Here is a 15854-nt window from a genome sequence, read left to right as displayed (position 1 = left end):
TCGTTTTCTGCCTGAAGGTATCTTTTAAGCTGACACTTGCCTTTCAGTGAGAACTTATTCTTCCTTTTTCTACTCGTTCCCCTCTTTTATGCCTCTGCTTTGGAGTAACCCATTGGACTAGATCAAGTCTTTTCCTGTCACCTCTGGCCATGCATCAGCTGCTTTTTCCCCGTGTTTTCTTAATGTTTTCTCCATGCCATTTGGCGCAAAAAGCCCTACAGGTCCTTAGTGACTAAATACAGACACGGAGGGCTGCTGCCTCTCCCCTACCCCTCCTCCCTCAGACATCCCTCAAACACTGTGCTCCCACTTTCCTTTTTTCTTTTCTTTTTTTTTTTTTTTTTCCTCAAAGAAAACTTGTCATATCTAACAAGAAGCAGAAGGTTCACAAATACTGGTGGTTCCTGCTCTGCTGCCCTGGCTGCTTTGCTCTCAGCCCAGAATGAGAAAATGCCCAAGCAGGATGCTGTTTTGGCCCTACCATCCCTAATGAGGCCATGCAGGGGAGGGTAGGGGGGTAAGGGTGTCAGGGGGAGCAGGGAGGAGCTGGTGTTCTGTGTTGGCTGCCTTCCTCGGGTGCCATGGGAGGTACTTAGCAGTCCCTGAGCTCGTCTAGGTAGCACAGACCACAGCAGTACCCAGCTCATAGCACACAGCCCTCTCTGCCAGTCACTTCACAAGGCTTCTCACACTCCCTTTGCAGCAGTTCTAATTAAGAAAGAAAAAAGTCAGTATTTTCTCCTTCCAAGTGCACAGTCCTGATTTTTGCATGGGGATGCAAGGATGTGACCCGAAGATTATATAATTAGAAGGCATTTGTTATGCCTGCATTTCAAATCAGTGATTAGCATGTGACAGTCCCATCCTGGGAAACATCAAGCCACCATTGCTCTCCTTTCTTGCACAGCGTAATTCCCAACTCTGGTAGCCACCAGTGCTGACGGCTCTTCAACTTGCCTGAGGTAAGTTTAAAACGTATGCGGCATGGGATGAAGTGTGGGATTAGTAATGCCATTTTTCACATTGCTGGATAAAAATGAGCTGTAGGTATTTCAAATGCATGTAAAGTGGTATAGAAAATATTTTCTATCTTCAATGCCCAGTTATTTCCAGCTGATTTCTTCTAGGACTGTGAATGGAGATCCAGCTTTAGCATGCTGGAGAATTTTGTGAGGCTGCATTTATATTAAGGGCTACAGAAAGAGAGGTTAAGAAGACCTTCTTTGCTTTTACTGTTTAAGAGCTAAATTGGGGTCTCTTGCTAGCTTGAAGTATTTGAATGACAGCGGTGTTAGAATTAGCTGGAAATAAAGCATGATACTGATAAAAGTAGATTAATGATTTTTTGCTCCTCTAAGGAGGACTGGGGTTGTTCTCAAAGTGGATATTTAAAACAGACAGCAATCTCCGCTGGCAGGATTGTGAGACAGACCCCAGGAAGATCCCAAGCTTTTTTTTTTTTTTTTTTTTGGAGAATTGCATGTGTTTAGCAACATCTACAGACACAGAAAAAGTGTGTATGGATTCCCCTGCATTGTTCCTCAATTCACGATCCCATGACAAGTTGGGAGAGAAAGTCAAATAACTAACTGATGTCCATCAGGGCAAAGCTGTTAATTTACCTGACTATTCTCCTGCTGATGCTTGGGGCATTTGGTCTGTTTAACAGTTGATCATTTCTCCAAGGTGTGTCATTCCACACTGGGGGAAGCAAGTGAAGGGGGAACACAGCCGCACACAGCCTGCATAGGCTGATGGACCTGCTTCCTCTCCATTGCCCATGCACAAAGGGAGGGCTCTCATCCTTGCTTTGTCTTAGTGACAGCTCCCTCCTGTCTTTGACCCTGTGCCTAGGCATAACTACATAAGGTGATTAATGGGTCCTCCTGGTCCTCCTTCTCCCTTGGGGGATCTCATGGGAAGCAGGTTCTCACTCAAGGCTCTGTTAACTTTCATGGTTGCCTGCTCTTCTGCTCCTGAAAGATTCCAGGGCATCATTTTTGCTGGACAGTGGTGGACAGTGCCATGCTAATCACTGATGGAGAAGTGGCATTCAGCTTTGGTTCTTGGGCTTAGCAGATTTTGGTGCTGGTGAAAGATAAGATCATAGGGGAAAATACTTCCTTCTGCTACAGTAGAGCAATCTGGTGGATTTAACACTCTGCAGCTGTTCAGGGGAGGTTCAGGCTGGATACTGGGAAAAAATTCTTCTCTGAAAGAGTGGTTGGGCACTGGAGCAGGCTGCCCTGGGAGGTGGTGGAGTCATCTGGCAGTGTTTGAGAAATGTGGAGATGTGGCATTGAGGGACATCGTTTAGTGGGCAACATTGGTGGTAGGTGGATGGTTGGATATGATGATTTTAGAAGTCCTTGCCAACCATAATGATTCTATTCTCTGGTCTTGATGAGCAGCAGGGAAAATGAGTTTTAATGCTCAGCTCTGAAGAAACAAGCATCCTTATATTTTCTTATGCCTAAAGCGGGGAGACGTGGGCTTACGTTGCAGGCAGACTGCTAGCAGCTTTGTATGATTGCTTCTTAAGCCTATCCAAAGGAACACTAACATCTCCTACCTACTTATTGATGAGGAAAGTGCTCTGTGGTGGGCTGGCATGCCAGGCAGACCATGGATTTGCTGTAGGTAAAGGTCTGACAGTGGTTTACAAAATAGCCCCACGGAGGATGTGCTCACTGCTAATGTGCACATGCGTTTATATATGTGCACATGGGAAAGGAATAAAGGAGTGGGGCTTGCTTGGTATTGAGAAAAGAAGGTGAAGGAAGGGGATCCTCTTGCTGCTTTTAGCTGCCTTAAGGGGATTGTAACAGAGCTGAAATCCAGACTCTTCCCAGATGTGAACAGTGAAAGGACATAAGACAAGTGACATGAGCTGCAGAAAATGGAAAAGTCCCAGTTGGGCATAAGGAAAAAAATTCTTCCCTAGGGTACTACTAGAGGACCAGAGAGGCTGCAAGGCCTCCAGTGTGAGAGCTACTCGAACTTCATCTGGACACAGCCCTGAGCACCCAGTGTAGCTTCGCATTAGCCTTGATTTGAGCAGGAAGCTGGACCAGGAAGGAGGTACCTGCTCACCTAGATGCTGTGTGAGCTTAAGATCATCAGAGTGAAGATTTGAACAAGCAGCTCACACTCAAGGCCTCAAGGGCAAACTCTAGTTCTATTTTGGCATCCTTTAGGAATAAACGAGACATTGCTTAGCCAGCTCAGGCTGATCAAATTCATTGTCCCAGTGAGGACTGGGTTAACAGCTTCTCCATCCAGCAGTCAGAAGGGGCAGAGGACAAGCACTTGCATCAAACCACAGTGAGGTCTTGTTTGTTTTAGTAATGAGAAAGGACTGACTACTTTTCCTCCAGCAATTCAAAAGAAACAGGGGCAGATAGGCAATGTTATACATTCATGGAGTCCAGCAGTGAGTCCTTAAATGCTGGAAAGTAGCCAACATAAGGCAATTATTTAATGTAACAAAGAACCAAGGAGTGACTCAGGAAATTGCAGGCTGCAGCTAGAGGACATGTGAAAGACAGCCATCCTAGAAAAAAGAGGAAGATTTTTTCTGGACCCATTTAACCAAGGTCAACCTACTTTGCAGTGTGGTCATATAGCAGAGCTCCTGGTGGTGCCTGGAGCAGGAGGGCATGGTGGCATCCCTGAGGTCCCAGTTTCAAAGCTTCACTCCTGTGCTCTGCAGAGAACAGAAATCGTGCTCAATCACTGTCCTTGTCTGCATGAGTGTGATGTGGATGTTCCTCAGCCAGCTCTGCATGGTTCTCCCTGCATGGAAACTGTTTCCAGTTTCCTCTGTAATGAAAAATTTCTGTAAATACCAGGAATCCATGGTATTTTTACAACCCAGAAGATAACATGCAATGGCAAGAGTTCCCCTTCCAGTCTTATGTGCACCTGAGTTGAAAATGCATGAAATCACAGGATAGGTAACAGGGCAATGACAGGCTCTCATAAAAGCTGTTAATCTACGAGACTTACTTCTCTCTAATTAAACCTCCAGGGAGGTTATTTTTCTCCACATCAGACAAACCTCATTCTTTTTACTGACCCAAGAGACATTACCTGTGGCATATCAGATGGGGGGATGCCTCCCGTGAGTTACTCCTCATTAAGTGCACTGTCCCTAATGACAACTGGAAGTTTCCTTGTGTCACCACAGACGTTCTTCATATCACATCCCTCACTCTGAATCACTGCTGCGAGTCTGACTGCATAGAATGCATTGCTCCTGTTGTGCTGGGTAGGGGGGGCTGCAGAAGTGTGACCTAGACAGAGACACGTTCTGAGGTCTCAGGTGACTTGGAGGAGCTGGTCTAAGACAAGAAGCAGACAGAATATGGTAGAACAGATTGATAATTTAATTCTGGCTTTTCCTCACCTTGGGTGCCCAGCACTGCAACCTGTTTATTCGTACTTTTCCCATGCATTACAGTTCCCTAACTTCCTTGTTTAAAACTATGCAGCTATATGGGTTAGGTTCTCCTTTTTGTCTGTTGGGAACTGTTTGGATACACTTTCTAGGAGAAAAAAAAAAGCATAAGAATTTCACTGTGTGATACTTTCCCTCAGTTTCAGATTTCTCCATCCTTCCTCAGCATACAGAAATGTTTTCTTTTCCCTCCACAAAGGTACACACCCATGACACTCACTCAGTAAGCAGCTGCATGATGCTGCCCAGCAGCTGAGGGTTGAAACAGCTGTTTCCAGTTAAGATAGCATATCAATATAATTAACTCCATACTGATTACTGTTAATTACTAAGAGTTAACTATTATATACTATTACATATTGCTATAACTGCTACAGTAAAATACTAATAACTTAAAAGTAGAACCATTAAAAATATGTGGTTTTCTTAAAAAGAAAAAGAATTTCTAGAAAAGGCTGTTTTCACTGAAAACGTTTATCACAGAGCACAGAGAAGATTTTAGTTTCCTTCATATCTGTTTTGCCTTTCCAATTTGCTCCTTTTCCCTCACCACTGCAAAAAAAATCTGAATTCTGAAACCAGTTCTTGGTGCTAAAGCAGCTGGTGTCAATTCACTGACCCCAAAATTAAACACTCAGGAATTTGCTACTGAATTGACCCTAAACTGGCAAAAAGTCTAATGACAATTTTGCTATTAAATAAACTGCTACAAAAAAAGAAGTTAAGTCTGGTTCACTCAGAGATCCAAAATTTTGTGCCTTCTTCTCAAAACTACTAAAGCAAGGGGTAGCTACTTTAAAAACAACAGCATATTTGTGTGTTTCAGAAGCAAATAACATTCTTGCTGTTCCTCAGAGTACCTATTGGAAACATAAATCATTTTTTTTCCGTGCTAAAGAGGGCCAGAGTAAAGGGGAATCTGGTGAGTTGGGATTGTTCAGCTTGGGGAAGGGATGGATGAAGGGTTCTACTGTCACCAGCAACTACCCCAGGGGGTTACAGAGGAGACAGGCTCTTCTCATGGACACAATGAAAGGACAAACATGAGTGAGGGGAACATTCTGAGCCATCAGCTGCATAGCAAAAAGCTGTTTCTTTGATCTATAGCACCCATGGAAGTGTTTCTGTGCGTTTTCACTTTTCAAAATACATCTCATTCTGCTTCTGTGTTCAAACAGGAAGCCTCTTGATGAGCAAATAGCTTCTGTGGGATTACATAGCACTTCAGTCAGCCATGAACATAAGCACAAATGGCCTTGGGTGGAGGGAAACATTTGTACCAGCAGCCCAATCAGCTTGTGAAGGCTCTCTGAACCCAAACAAACCTTCGGGATGCCTCATTCCCTCTCACATCTCTCTTTCTTGACTTGTTTTCTGAACTTTGAGCATCTCCGCTCAATAAACCCTTTTTACATCTTTCTGCACTCAGGGTTCACACCAGCTGACCCATCGCAGGGCTCACATGTGGGCAGCTCTAAGCCATGGGATGTTCCCAGTGACCAGCCAGAACCCTCCAGTGTGAGGACAAGAGTCCCTGCGAGGACGCACACCTTATAGCAGCCATGGACACAAACAAACAAGAAGGTAAAGCATCCTCTAATTTCACTTCTGGATAGTATGAAGAGAGATAGGAAGCAAGCTGCCTTTGTATGACTATCCCCACGAGAACACCTCTCAGCAACTGCGAGTAAACTCTCCCTCCTCTTAGTTTCATAGAAATATTTGGGGTTTGAAGTTTCTCCATCTTATTTTAAAAACACCTCCCTCTTCCCCCCTGGAAAATAATCCCATGGCTTAGGTAAAGTGCCATATGGGAAGTCATTGCCCTCTCTTACCTTGGGATGAACAGAGACCTCCAGCTGTTGAAAGCTACTCTCACTGCAGTGAGGATCTGCTTTTCTCCCCCACATGCTTTGCTGCATGGGGTTCTTGTTCATTTGAGTGCCACAAGAAAGATGCCAGTCCTGGCTTCACAAGCACCAAGATGTAACTATGCCACACTGCCTGCACACAACCAGTCCTGCTACTGTCAGCAGCATTTCTGGAAAGTGCTGTTATTGGCTTAAGATGTTCTTCTTGCAGAGGAATGTGGGCCTGGTGGTACTTGCTTTTCACCCCAAACCACTTGTAGGACTGTGCTCTGCCTTGCCACCTGAGAAGTGATTGTGCTCATATGCTAAGGAATTCTTCATACGATGAAGAGCAGAAGGGGCAGCCTTCAGGAGTGCCCATAACTGTCAGCTCAAGAGAGTGAGCCTGGACTATCTCTCTTCCCTCTAAAAGATGTTGGTGTTGCCATGGGATGGGTAATGGAAGAGTTAATTCCTCTATTATTATTATTCTAATTTGACTAAATTAGGTCTATGTACCTAGGCCCCTCCACTACAGTACAGCCTGAAAAGGAAATTATCTCAAGGATTTTTTCCAATTAATTGGTATGCCCCCATGGGCGGCAGACGCTCACTGCAGAAACTGGGAGATAATCATGAAGCCCTTTGCTTCCCATAGTGCAAGGGAACTGTTCCAGCTCCTGGCAACGACTTTGCAAAGATGACCTGGGTATGTGTGGCTACATGCAACTTTCAGAGAGTACTTCTGCTCACATCCATGGCAAAGGTGGGAGGTAAAAGCACAGAGACAGAGATCCTCTCCACTCTTATGGCCTTTTTCAGTAGCACTTCCCCACTTTGATTGTGCCTGAGGACACAGACTGATCCATCTCCAAACCCAAATGAAAGATCACTAGACTTCTGCAAGGCTGGCTCAAGCCCTCTGTGTTATATATTAGTCCTAAGAAAATGAGAGCAGTGAGTGACCATGGCCCCTCCTCATTGTGCCACACTTCTACTTGTCACCTCTAATTCTTCAACAAAGCTCAGCATCCAATATAACCAATACTTTGACAAAACAACATTTCCCCGTCCTCTCTGTCCCTGATTCACACTGTGCTGTTAATCAATACGTATGTCCTCTTGCTCTATTCTGATCAGTCATTACTCCCCTCCCCTCCACACTAAGCATTACCACTTACACCAGAGCAGACACACGGGCTGGGTATCTGGCAGTATCTGACCCTACAACAGAAACTCACAGCTGTGAGACTGGCCAGCACAGGGAGTAAGTGGCACATGGGTAGAAAGGGACACGTGGCCTCTGCTCTGTGGCTCACACTTCTGTGATTCACTGGGGAATTTGCTTATATTCCTTTGAATCAGGACAAGTCCTAGAGACCAGAACAGGGCCAATGTGTAGGTGCCCTTGGCAGTAGCCGATATTCCCCCTCAGGGGCAAAGTAATCAGAACATAACTGTGCCTTGTACAGCTCTGACTTCTAGGCTTTAGCTTTAGTATTTAATGTACTTTCTAACTGCTTAGAGCGCTCCCCACATACATTTCAAGCCTCTGCAAGACCAAATTTCTCTGGTCCTGTAGGCACAGGTAGATAAATGACAGCACACCTGCAGCCAGCACAGGAAGAGGGAACCTGGCTGCCCCCAGAACTGGACACAGGGTCACTGGCCACACTGGTGACTGACAGCAGCAGCAGATTAAGCAAATTCTAGGAGGCAAGAGAAAACTCACTCTGTGAATTTATGTTGTCGAGTGGAGGCAATGCAGATGAGGAACTGGGTGGGACGGTGTTTTCTGGGAGGTGGAGGCCAGCCAGCCTGACATAGGAAATAAAATTTGAATTGATTGAACAGACTGCAATCCCCTCCAAGTGTCATGGCAACACAACCAGCAGTACCTTCTGGTGGATAACTGAAGAGCTTATGCACAGAAAAGACAATGTTATAAAAGGAAATAATAAACATACTTTTTCAATCAAAAACCTACAAGTGCCTAGAGACTGTGTCTCTGGAGTGCCCAAATCACTTTTGTGAAACAGATACAAGCTCCTCTGTGAGCTAAGTCTCTTCCAGAAATGTTAAGCCTCACTCCATTAAATCAGCTGGAAATCACAATGCCATAAGAAAGCAGGAATTTGAAACTAATGGTAAAGATATATATATATATATTTGTCTGGCATTAGAAAAGACACCACTACTGCTCAGAATGTGTCGTGACAAAATATAACTCAACTCTCACCCTTTCACATGGACCAGCTCTGGACTGAAACAGGGCAGCAAATGAGGTGAATTTAACATCTGGTTTAGTTGAGCCGTTCCCATTTTACAACTGCAGTTTATTTTACAAACTACACAGTGTTCACACCTCCTACAGTGAGACTCCTACAGTGAGTCCTTTAAAACTGATTTATACCTCAAGAGGGACTTTCAACATCTCTGTTCCAGTTATTTATAGCAACTATAATAAGTCATTTTAATTGACTGAAGTTCTTTATTCCCACAGGAGAGACTGAAAGTGTGCCTGTGAGTACCCCTGCAACACAGATTTCCCAGGTAAAGATGAGCAAAATGCCCTAAATAACTCATAAGATTTTAAAGATTTACTAATGGATAACTAGTAGTTAAAGCTAAATTAAGTGGAAGGAAAAACGTAGGCACTAATGAGGAACATGGCATCTAAAATACACATACTGCATGAATGTATGTCACACATATCACATCTTGGGCCTGATTTTAAGAGACACTTCAGTAAAATTTCTCTGCTTACAACTGGTTAACTGTGCCTAGACAGGTAATTTGTGTGCTCAGCTAATTAACTAACTGGCATCATTAACATCAATTAGAGAATGTCTGTTCACTGAGCTGGAGGCAGATTTCATGGCTGAGTTCTGATGAACTTTCACCATACCCACGGAACCATCCCAGGAGCAAGAATGCATTGATTGCACAATGAAGGGGATGTCAGGGGGGTCCTTCCTAGCAGAAAGGAAGTCCCTGGGGGGGCTCTGAGTGATACAGCAACCTCATGGCTCTTTGGACCATGGAGTGCTATTGTCTATTAGACCAGGTCAGCTGGGCAGACCAGAACATCAAGTCTTGCTGCATAGCTCCCCAGGCTTGGAAACCCCATGTTTGAGTCCACGTGGGCTCAAGGTCATCAGGACTTCCAGAGCTTTGTAGTCTCTTTGAGTTAACTTTCTTGCTGCTATTAGCCACTGTGGATGTGATGAGACTGTCTGTATCGTGACTCAGGGAGCATCCTTCCTGTAAGATGCAGTTTCAGTGCTCCCACAGTGATGTTTCCTAGGCATTTCCAGTCTGCAGGAAACACAGTGGAGTTCTGAACACTTTAAAACTTGATGCAGTTCAATCTGGAACTGCATCTAACAGATAAACATTTCCCTGAACTGGAAACCCTGTCTACCACTAGCCTTGTCACCATCACAACACTAAATGCCCATAACTGCTTGTAAGAGCACCATGGCAAGCAGTTGCAGAGTTATGGGATGCCTCTTGCCATAACAGAGAAGGTACTGCTTTTCATAAACAAATTGGTGCTTGTTTTTTTTTCCCAATCAGATGGCTCCAAGCTAGAGATGTGACTGGGCTGTTGAAAGGCCTGGCACAGTAAGTCCAGCATGCATGAAGAGCCCGTGCATTGCAGGTCAAGTATGCTTCCTAAATAATCCTTTAAATTAAAGTTAATAGCTGGCTTTCTCCTCCTGCTTCTGCAAGGGCCCTATGGACACTGCAGTGGCCAAAAAAGGACTGCACAGCTTTGAAATGAGCTGAAATGTGTAGGAGCTTGCAGACTCCTTTAGATATACCCTTCCCTTCTGTCCAACTGCTTGCAGTTTATTTCCACCATCCTTACCTAAGAATGTAAATTGTGAATATTCTCTTAAAGCCTGGCTGTAAATCAGCACAGCTCAGTTAACTTCACACTGCGAGGCGTTACAAGCCCTCCTAATGATTGGCTGTAGTTGTGCTGCCTTCACTAGCAATTTTGACAGTCTTCAGCTCAAGGACACTGAGAACAGGAGCAGTGCTAGTGTAAAATGCCTTAGCGGCTGCCAAGGACTCTTGGAGAAACAGTCCTGGACAGCCTCTTTGATAGTGAGGGATATGTGTGAACACAGCTAGTCATGGAAGCCCTTGCTTCCATGTGGACACTCTGTAGCAGCCAAGGCAGTAAACACAGCTCACCAAGACTAATCATCCGCTTTACAAGGCTTTTCTCTGTCTTGCATCCCAGGTCATTCAATCCATAAGTCATTTCCATCTGATCAAGATGATCTTTCTCAGGCTGCCTCAAAGTGTGAGCAAGATTTCATGCAGCAGGGGTGGTCACCTTCTTTAGCAAACAGGTCAAATTGCTGGCACCTGCCAAGGGAGGGTGGGAAGGCTTTCCAGTTTTGCTGCTGCCTCTGCTCCTGGAAGCAGCATCTGTTTATTCCACACTTTTGGGCTAGCACAGCAGATGAGACAAGAGTAGAGGCTCAGCAAAGATTCTGCAGACAGTATAGATCCACTCTAAAAAAGTAAAATCAAAACCATGCTGAGAAATGGTTCTTGTTCATCTTCTGATTCCACTCTTCTCAGCCTACCCAGCCACCATTACTTCTTCATGGTCATAATTTCCCCCCTCCGTGTTGGTAAATGCTTGCTCCACTAACCAGGGGCACTTCTACAGAGTTCATATTGCCATTGGGTTGTAGGTCAAGTGATAGTCACAAGAGACTGTTGCACACTGTCCTCTTGAGTCATGCAAAGACAGGAAAAGAATCCTTTATTTCTGCATGCAGGGCCACTCACAGAGCACAGCGCGATTATTGGATCTTACTAGAGATTTTACTTGCAGTTTTTCCACGTACAGCTGAAAAACTTCAGGTAGGCTGATAAAATGGGAGTCGTAGCCCCCACAAGAAGGCAACCTGCTACAGATGCATAGCACTGGAGCCCATACTACACTGCTTTGCCAGGTTTAAGGGCCAGACTCAAAGGGCAAGCTTGGGCTGAAGTTTCTTTCTCATACTAAATTATTTAGAGGCCTGAGTGCTTTTTTTGGAACAGACCCTTCTTAGTTCTTGGACAGGTTGTAAGGATGTGCTGTGACCACACAGACTGATTTGTCCTCTAAGCATTAGGTAGTTCAAATTAACTTGCTAAAATGTGTTCCTCTTCAGCTTCACTTATTCCTACGAATAGGTGAGCCAGGTAACACATTACAGCTGAACTCTTGCCAAGTTTCCATCCAGGCATAAAATCTGGGTTTTTCTGTTTGTTTCTGTATATATTGCGCTGTAGAACCTTTAGAAACACTGAATCAGCTCAACTTTCCAAGGGTTCACAAAACACTGAATGGGCTCTCATCTAGATGATGGCGCTCGCAGAATAAAATGTAAGCACGAGCTGATGCTTCACAGGCTTCCTTTTGTTGCAACAGCCCATGGGATTTAAAGGGTGGGTTCTTACCATTAGAAAAGAGCTCAGACTAAAATGCAGTGCCCAAGCGCAATTATGTACTTGGCAAGAGTTCAAGGATAATGTGTTGCTCCTATGCCACTCCACTTAAGTTTGGATGAAGCTTGTATCCAATGTGCAAGGTTGTTCGTGCTTCTTTATGCTCCAAGCACTGTGGGCAGCAGAGGGAGTTCCCAGGGTTTCAGCACTTCATGCAAGCTCTGGCAAGATGTGGCTGATGTGCTGCTGCTTTCATCCATCTAACAACAAAGTGAAATGTGAACAGAAGATGCATTTCTGTATCTGAAATAGCCATAGCCAGCTGCATGGGGCCAAGAAAGCATGTACCAAGCAGGACAGACACACAGAGCACTGTCCTGCAGGATACACGAAGAAAACAAGCTAGCAGAGTCACTAGAAAAGCAGAGTCTCAACAACAGTGAGCCACAAAATAAAAAGTGACTGCCTGCTCATAGATCTATTTGCTGAAACGCACGATATAATTTGGTCCAGTCACTAGTCCAGATCTCTCTTTTGGCTGCCTGAACTCTGGTTTCAGTACACATGGACACGGAATTCTACATAATGGTCTCTGTTTGGCTGACTCTGCTGATGCCTAGCAGTTTTTGACTCTGAAGTTCGATCTAGATTACCCCCTTTCTGCAAGCATCTCAGGATACAGCCAGACTTCTGGGAAAAAAGCATTTCACTTTGATCTTATTCTGCCCAGATATAGATACCTCAGAGCCAGCTTCCAGACTGCTCCACTGTTAGTTAGCATAACTTGGAGTATTGAAGCAGATCACTAAAATGGATCTGATGAATCACATCTTTTCATTCTAAAGAAAGCATACAATGCCTAACCTCAGTGCAGGCTCTGCTTTGGCAACATCAGCTTAACATGTAAGGGACTGGCAAGCACCAGTGAGCAGGGACAGGAATACTAACATTTTGCACAGCTGGAGTACTTTATGATCCCACACTCCCCCTGGCATGTATGCTACGATGTCTGATGCCAGACCCCACAGATAGCAGAAGCAGTGTGATCTCCCCTCACAGCCATAGATCCAAGCACTGCTCACAGGGTGACACTTCCTGTGATATTCCTGCATCACAGGAAGGTGTTCACCATAGTACACTGCAAACAGGCTGAACCAAGGGAGCTTGAGCTCCAGCTGGCCTGGGGAGTCAAGAATGACTGCCTGAGGAGGGAAGATGTTCTCTGCCCTCACCTATAGCCTCCTGTCCCCCCTGCCTTGTTCCAGCTATTGTCAGTCCAGCTCCTCCTGCCCAGGCTGCTCTGGGAATGAATGGGGGTCTGTGGGGTAATCAGTGGGGTACAAGTGGGGATATCAGGCAGACATCCTCTGTAAAGACACTGTTGGTCTTGATCAGGGGAGGATGGTGCATGCCATTGCCCTGAGGTATCGGAAGCCATCTCTGCTCCATTTACAGGACTCAAGCGCCTGAGTTCCCCGGGGTGGCTGTCCTCTTACCATCAGTGCTCCTGTTTTGGACTCAGTTTATAACCAGATGTTAGGCCGAATTTCTGTTGTAAAGGTAAAAAACACTGGTACTGAAGCGCCTTGGGCCGCGACCTCACTGTGGGCTTTGTGCAGGCAGAATGAGTGCCTTGCTCACAGCAGTGGGGGCAGAATTGACAGCCCAAGCTGCCCCCAGAGAGGGCGTCCCTGCTTGGTGTTCCACAAGCTGCCTGCCTCCCCTCACTGCCCACCTCCAAATCTGCCTTGTCTGTTCGCTGTGCCAGCCTGGCTCTCCCTGCTCTGTCTCCTGCTTCGCCCAGCTGTCAACCGGCTGCCTCCAGCTTAGGTCATGAGGTCTTCCAGCAGTGCTAGGGCCTCTAGAGAAAGAAAACAGGGATTGTGGGCACAGTGTCTATGCTAGAGAAATACCCCCCAGCTCCCTTCCCTCTAAGAATTAGAGAGTTGTCTCCTTCCCTAGAAAAGGCCCGCTGACAAAGAACAAAGCTTCACAGTCCTCTGAGTAAGGTGTTAGGTCTGACCAGGCACCAGCCCCATCAGCATATGTGGGAGGAGGCTTTGCTCAAACATGGCTGTATTCTTGATCACTCAGCTGCTTCTGGCATTGATAACCTGGCTGCTATTATTGCAAAGTGCTTGGCATGTTTCAGGCTGTCCCCTCCTTCTGGAGACTGACAGGCTGCAAACCTGCCAGGGAGCCTGGAAAAACTCTGGGTCCAAAAAGGGGCACATTGATTGCCCGACACAAACATTTCCTACTGTGTACTGTGGCTGCAGCAGGAACCAAACCTCCCCCATGCCTCCCAGCCATGAAAGGAGAAAGAGAACAACACCTTACAGGAGGGACGCACCTAGCCTCCATGCCAGTCTGAACCAGGGGTGACTCTTGGGGACACAACCACCTTCTAGGATGAGAAGCTGTACCACCATGTTTGTGGTTCCTCTAGTTGCAGGCATTAGCCTCCGAGTTGAAGGCGGGTTTCACAGAAGCGATGCAGGAGCTGTCACGAATCCAGCATGGCGAGTACGCCTTGGAGGAGAAGGTCAAGAGCTGCCGCTGTGCCATGGAAGAGAAAGTGGCTGAGATGAAGAACTCCCTCAACACCTTCAAGGTAGGAGTGTGACTGGCAGAGGGCTGCTTATGTGCCCCTCTATCTTGGGTGGCAAGGAGCTCTCACCTGCTTCCATCAATCCTTCTTGTACACAAACAAAATGAGCTGCAATCATTTCAGATGTATCTGGAGCAGCACCTTCAGCTCTGTGTCTCCTTCCAGACCTGGAGTTCCAACTCCAATGTAACCTGTGCCCTGGCCTACACAGCCTTCTTCAGGAGCAAAAAAGACCCTTGCTCTGGGCTGCACATGCAACATGCATACAGCATGCTCACAGGCAGCCAGCCACTGTGCCATAGCTCTCCCTGGGCCAGGTCTCCTGCACTTCCTGCAGAAACCAAAGCTGCTGGGGACCAGGCATTGAATACGTAACGCCAAAGCTTTTGAAGTTGTTAATTCCCACACGGTTGGGAGGAAGTGCTGCCTGGTTTGATCTGGCCCATGAGGATTAGAAACAAAGGACTGGGGAAGAGAGCCTAGCAAGAGGGCTTGATGTGCACTTTAAACCAGCCAGCATCTCCATGCAGAAACTGGACAACTGCCTGTGAGGAGGCAGGCTGAGGAACTGTTTTATTGTTTTAATGGTAAATTTTCCCCATGGGGTTTTGCTGAGTCAGTAATTCCTTGTGAAGTTAAAGAGGGCTGGAAAAGCCCGTATGTCCCCATGATGGGAAGAGATGGACAGCACCAGGCTAAAGGGGCTCTGTGGGCCCAGCTGAACAAAAGCACGAGGGCATGTAGCAGAGGTTTCAAAGCAGACAGAGATAGGGTTATCCAAGATGTTGTTATATTGGATAAAATGGCTTTAAAATCCAGATAGAAGGAGTTATTCAAGCAAAAGGAGGTGCAAAAGCTGATCTTCCTCTGCCTCATGCCTATGTTGACTGTCTAAGCATTGAACTCCCAGTGAAGTCACTTCCTTGCTCAGGGAAATCCCTCTTTCAGTTTACAAGAAATAATTTAAGTCTTGATGAAACTTGCAAGAACTTCATGCATAAAGAGAACTCTACGTACATATAAAGCTTGGCTGAAACTGCCCAAGGGAGGATGTGCTGACAGTGAGACACACACATGAGGTTAGAGCAGGTCTCCTTTCCTTCAAAAGCCAGGCTAAAAAGGCAGTTTCAAGGCCCTATTTTAACTATTAGTGGATGAAGCCCTACATCTTTATCTTCCACCAGTGTCGTAACCACATATACACACAATGATCTTGCAAAGGAAAATCACAGAGACACCCTCCTGAAGCACCTCTAGTCCACACCAGCCAGCATTCAAAGCTGTGCTCTGTAAGGCTGATGGGCACAGTTGGAACGCTTGTGCTTTTGCTTGTTTCTCAGGAGGAACTCAGTGATGCAAAATCAATGATCGAAGAAATCAGTGCCAAGCAGGAGGAAATGCAACAGAAAATTGAGCAGCTGCAGCAGGAGAAGCGGCGCGAATCACGGAAAGTGAAAGCTAAGTAAGAGCA

At 45.8% G+C, this 15854-nt stretch overlaps 1 protein-coding gene across 5 annotated transcripts in view; it reads left to right on the top strand.

Moving 5' to 3' along the window:
* Positions 1 to 659: 659 nt before the first annotated feature.
* The window catches only part of ARHGEF33 (Rho guanine nucleotide exchange factor 33), a 31366-nt gene continuing 16171 nt past the window's right edge, over positions 660 to 15854 (top strand). For 2 of the 5 annotated variants that reach the window (XM_048937262.1, XM_048937261.1), the window contains exons 1-5: positions 660 to 962; positions 5889 to 6043; positions 8813 to 8862; positions 14222 to 14386; positions 15724 to 15845. In XM_048937262.1, coding sequence (XP_048793219.1) covers positions 6022 to 6043; positions 8813 to 8862; positions 14222 to 14386; positions 15724 to 15845 — 359 coding nt within the window. In that variant the 5' untranslated portion in view covers positions 660 to 962; positions 5889 to 6021. Of the gene's footprint in view, positions 963 to 5888; positions 6044 to 8812; positions 8863 to 13227; positions 13333 to 14221; positions 14387 to 15723; positions 15846 to 15854 lie in introns of those variants that run through there. The other 3 variants (XM_048937263.1, XM_048937264.1, XM_048937265.1) reach the window with 3 other exon arrangements.

This window comes from Lagopus muta, chromosome 2 (genome assembly GCF_023343835.1).
Source record: "Lagopus muta isolate bLagMut1 chromosome 2, bLagMut1 primary, whole genome shotgun sequence".
Lineage (NCBI taxonomy): Eukaryota > Metazoa > Chordata > Aves > Galliformes > Phasianidae > Lagopus > Lagopus muta.
Note: the sequence above shows the minus strand (reverse complement) of the source record. Positions and strands in the feature narration are given on the sequence as shown.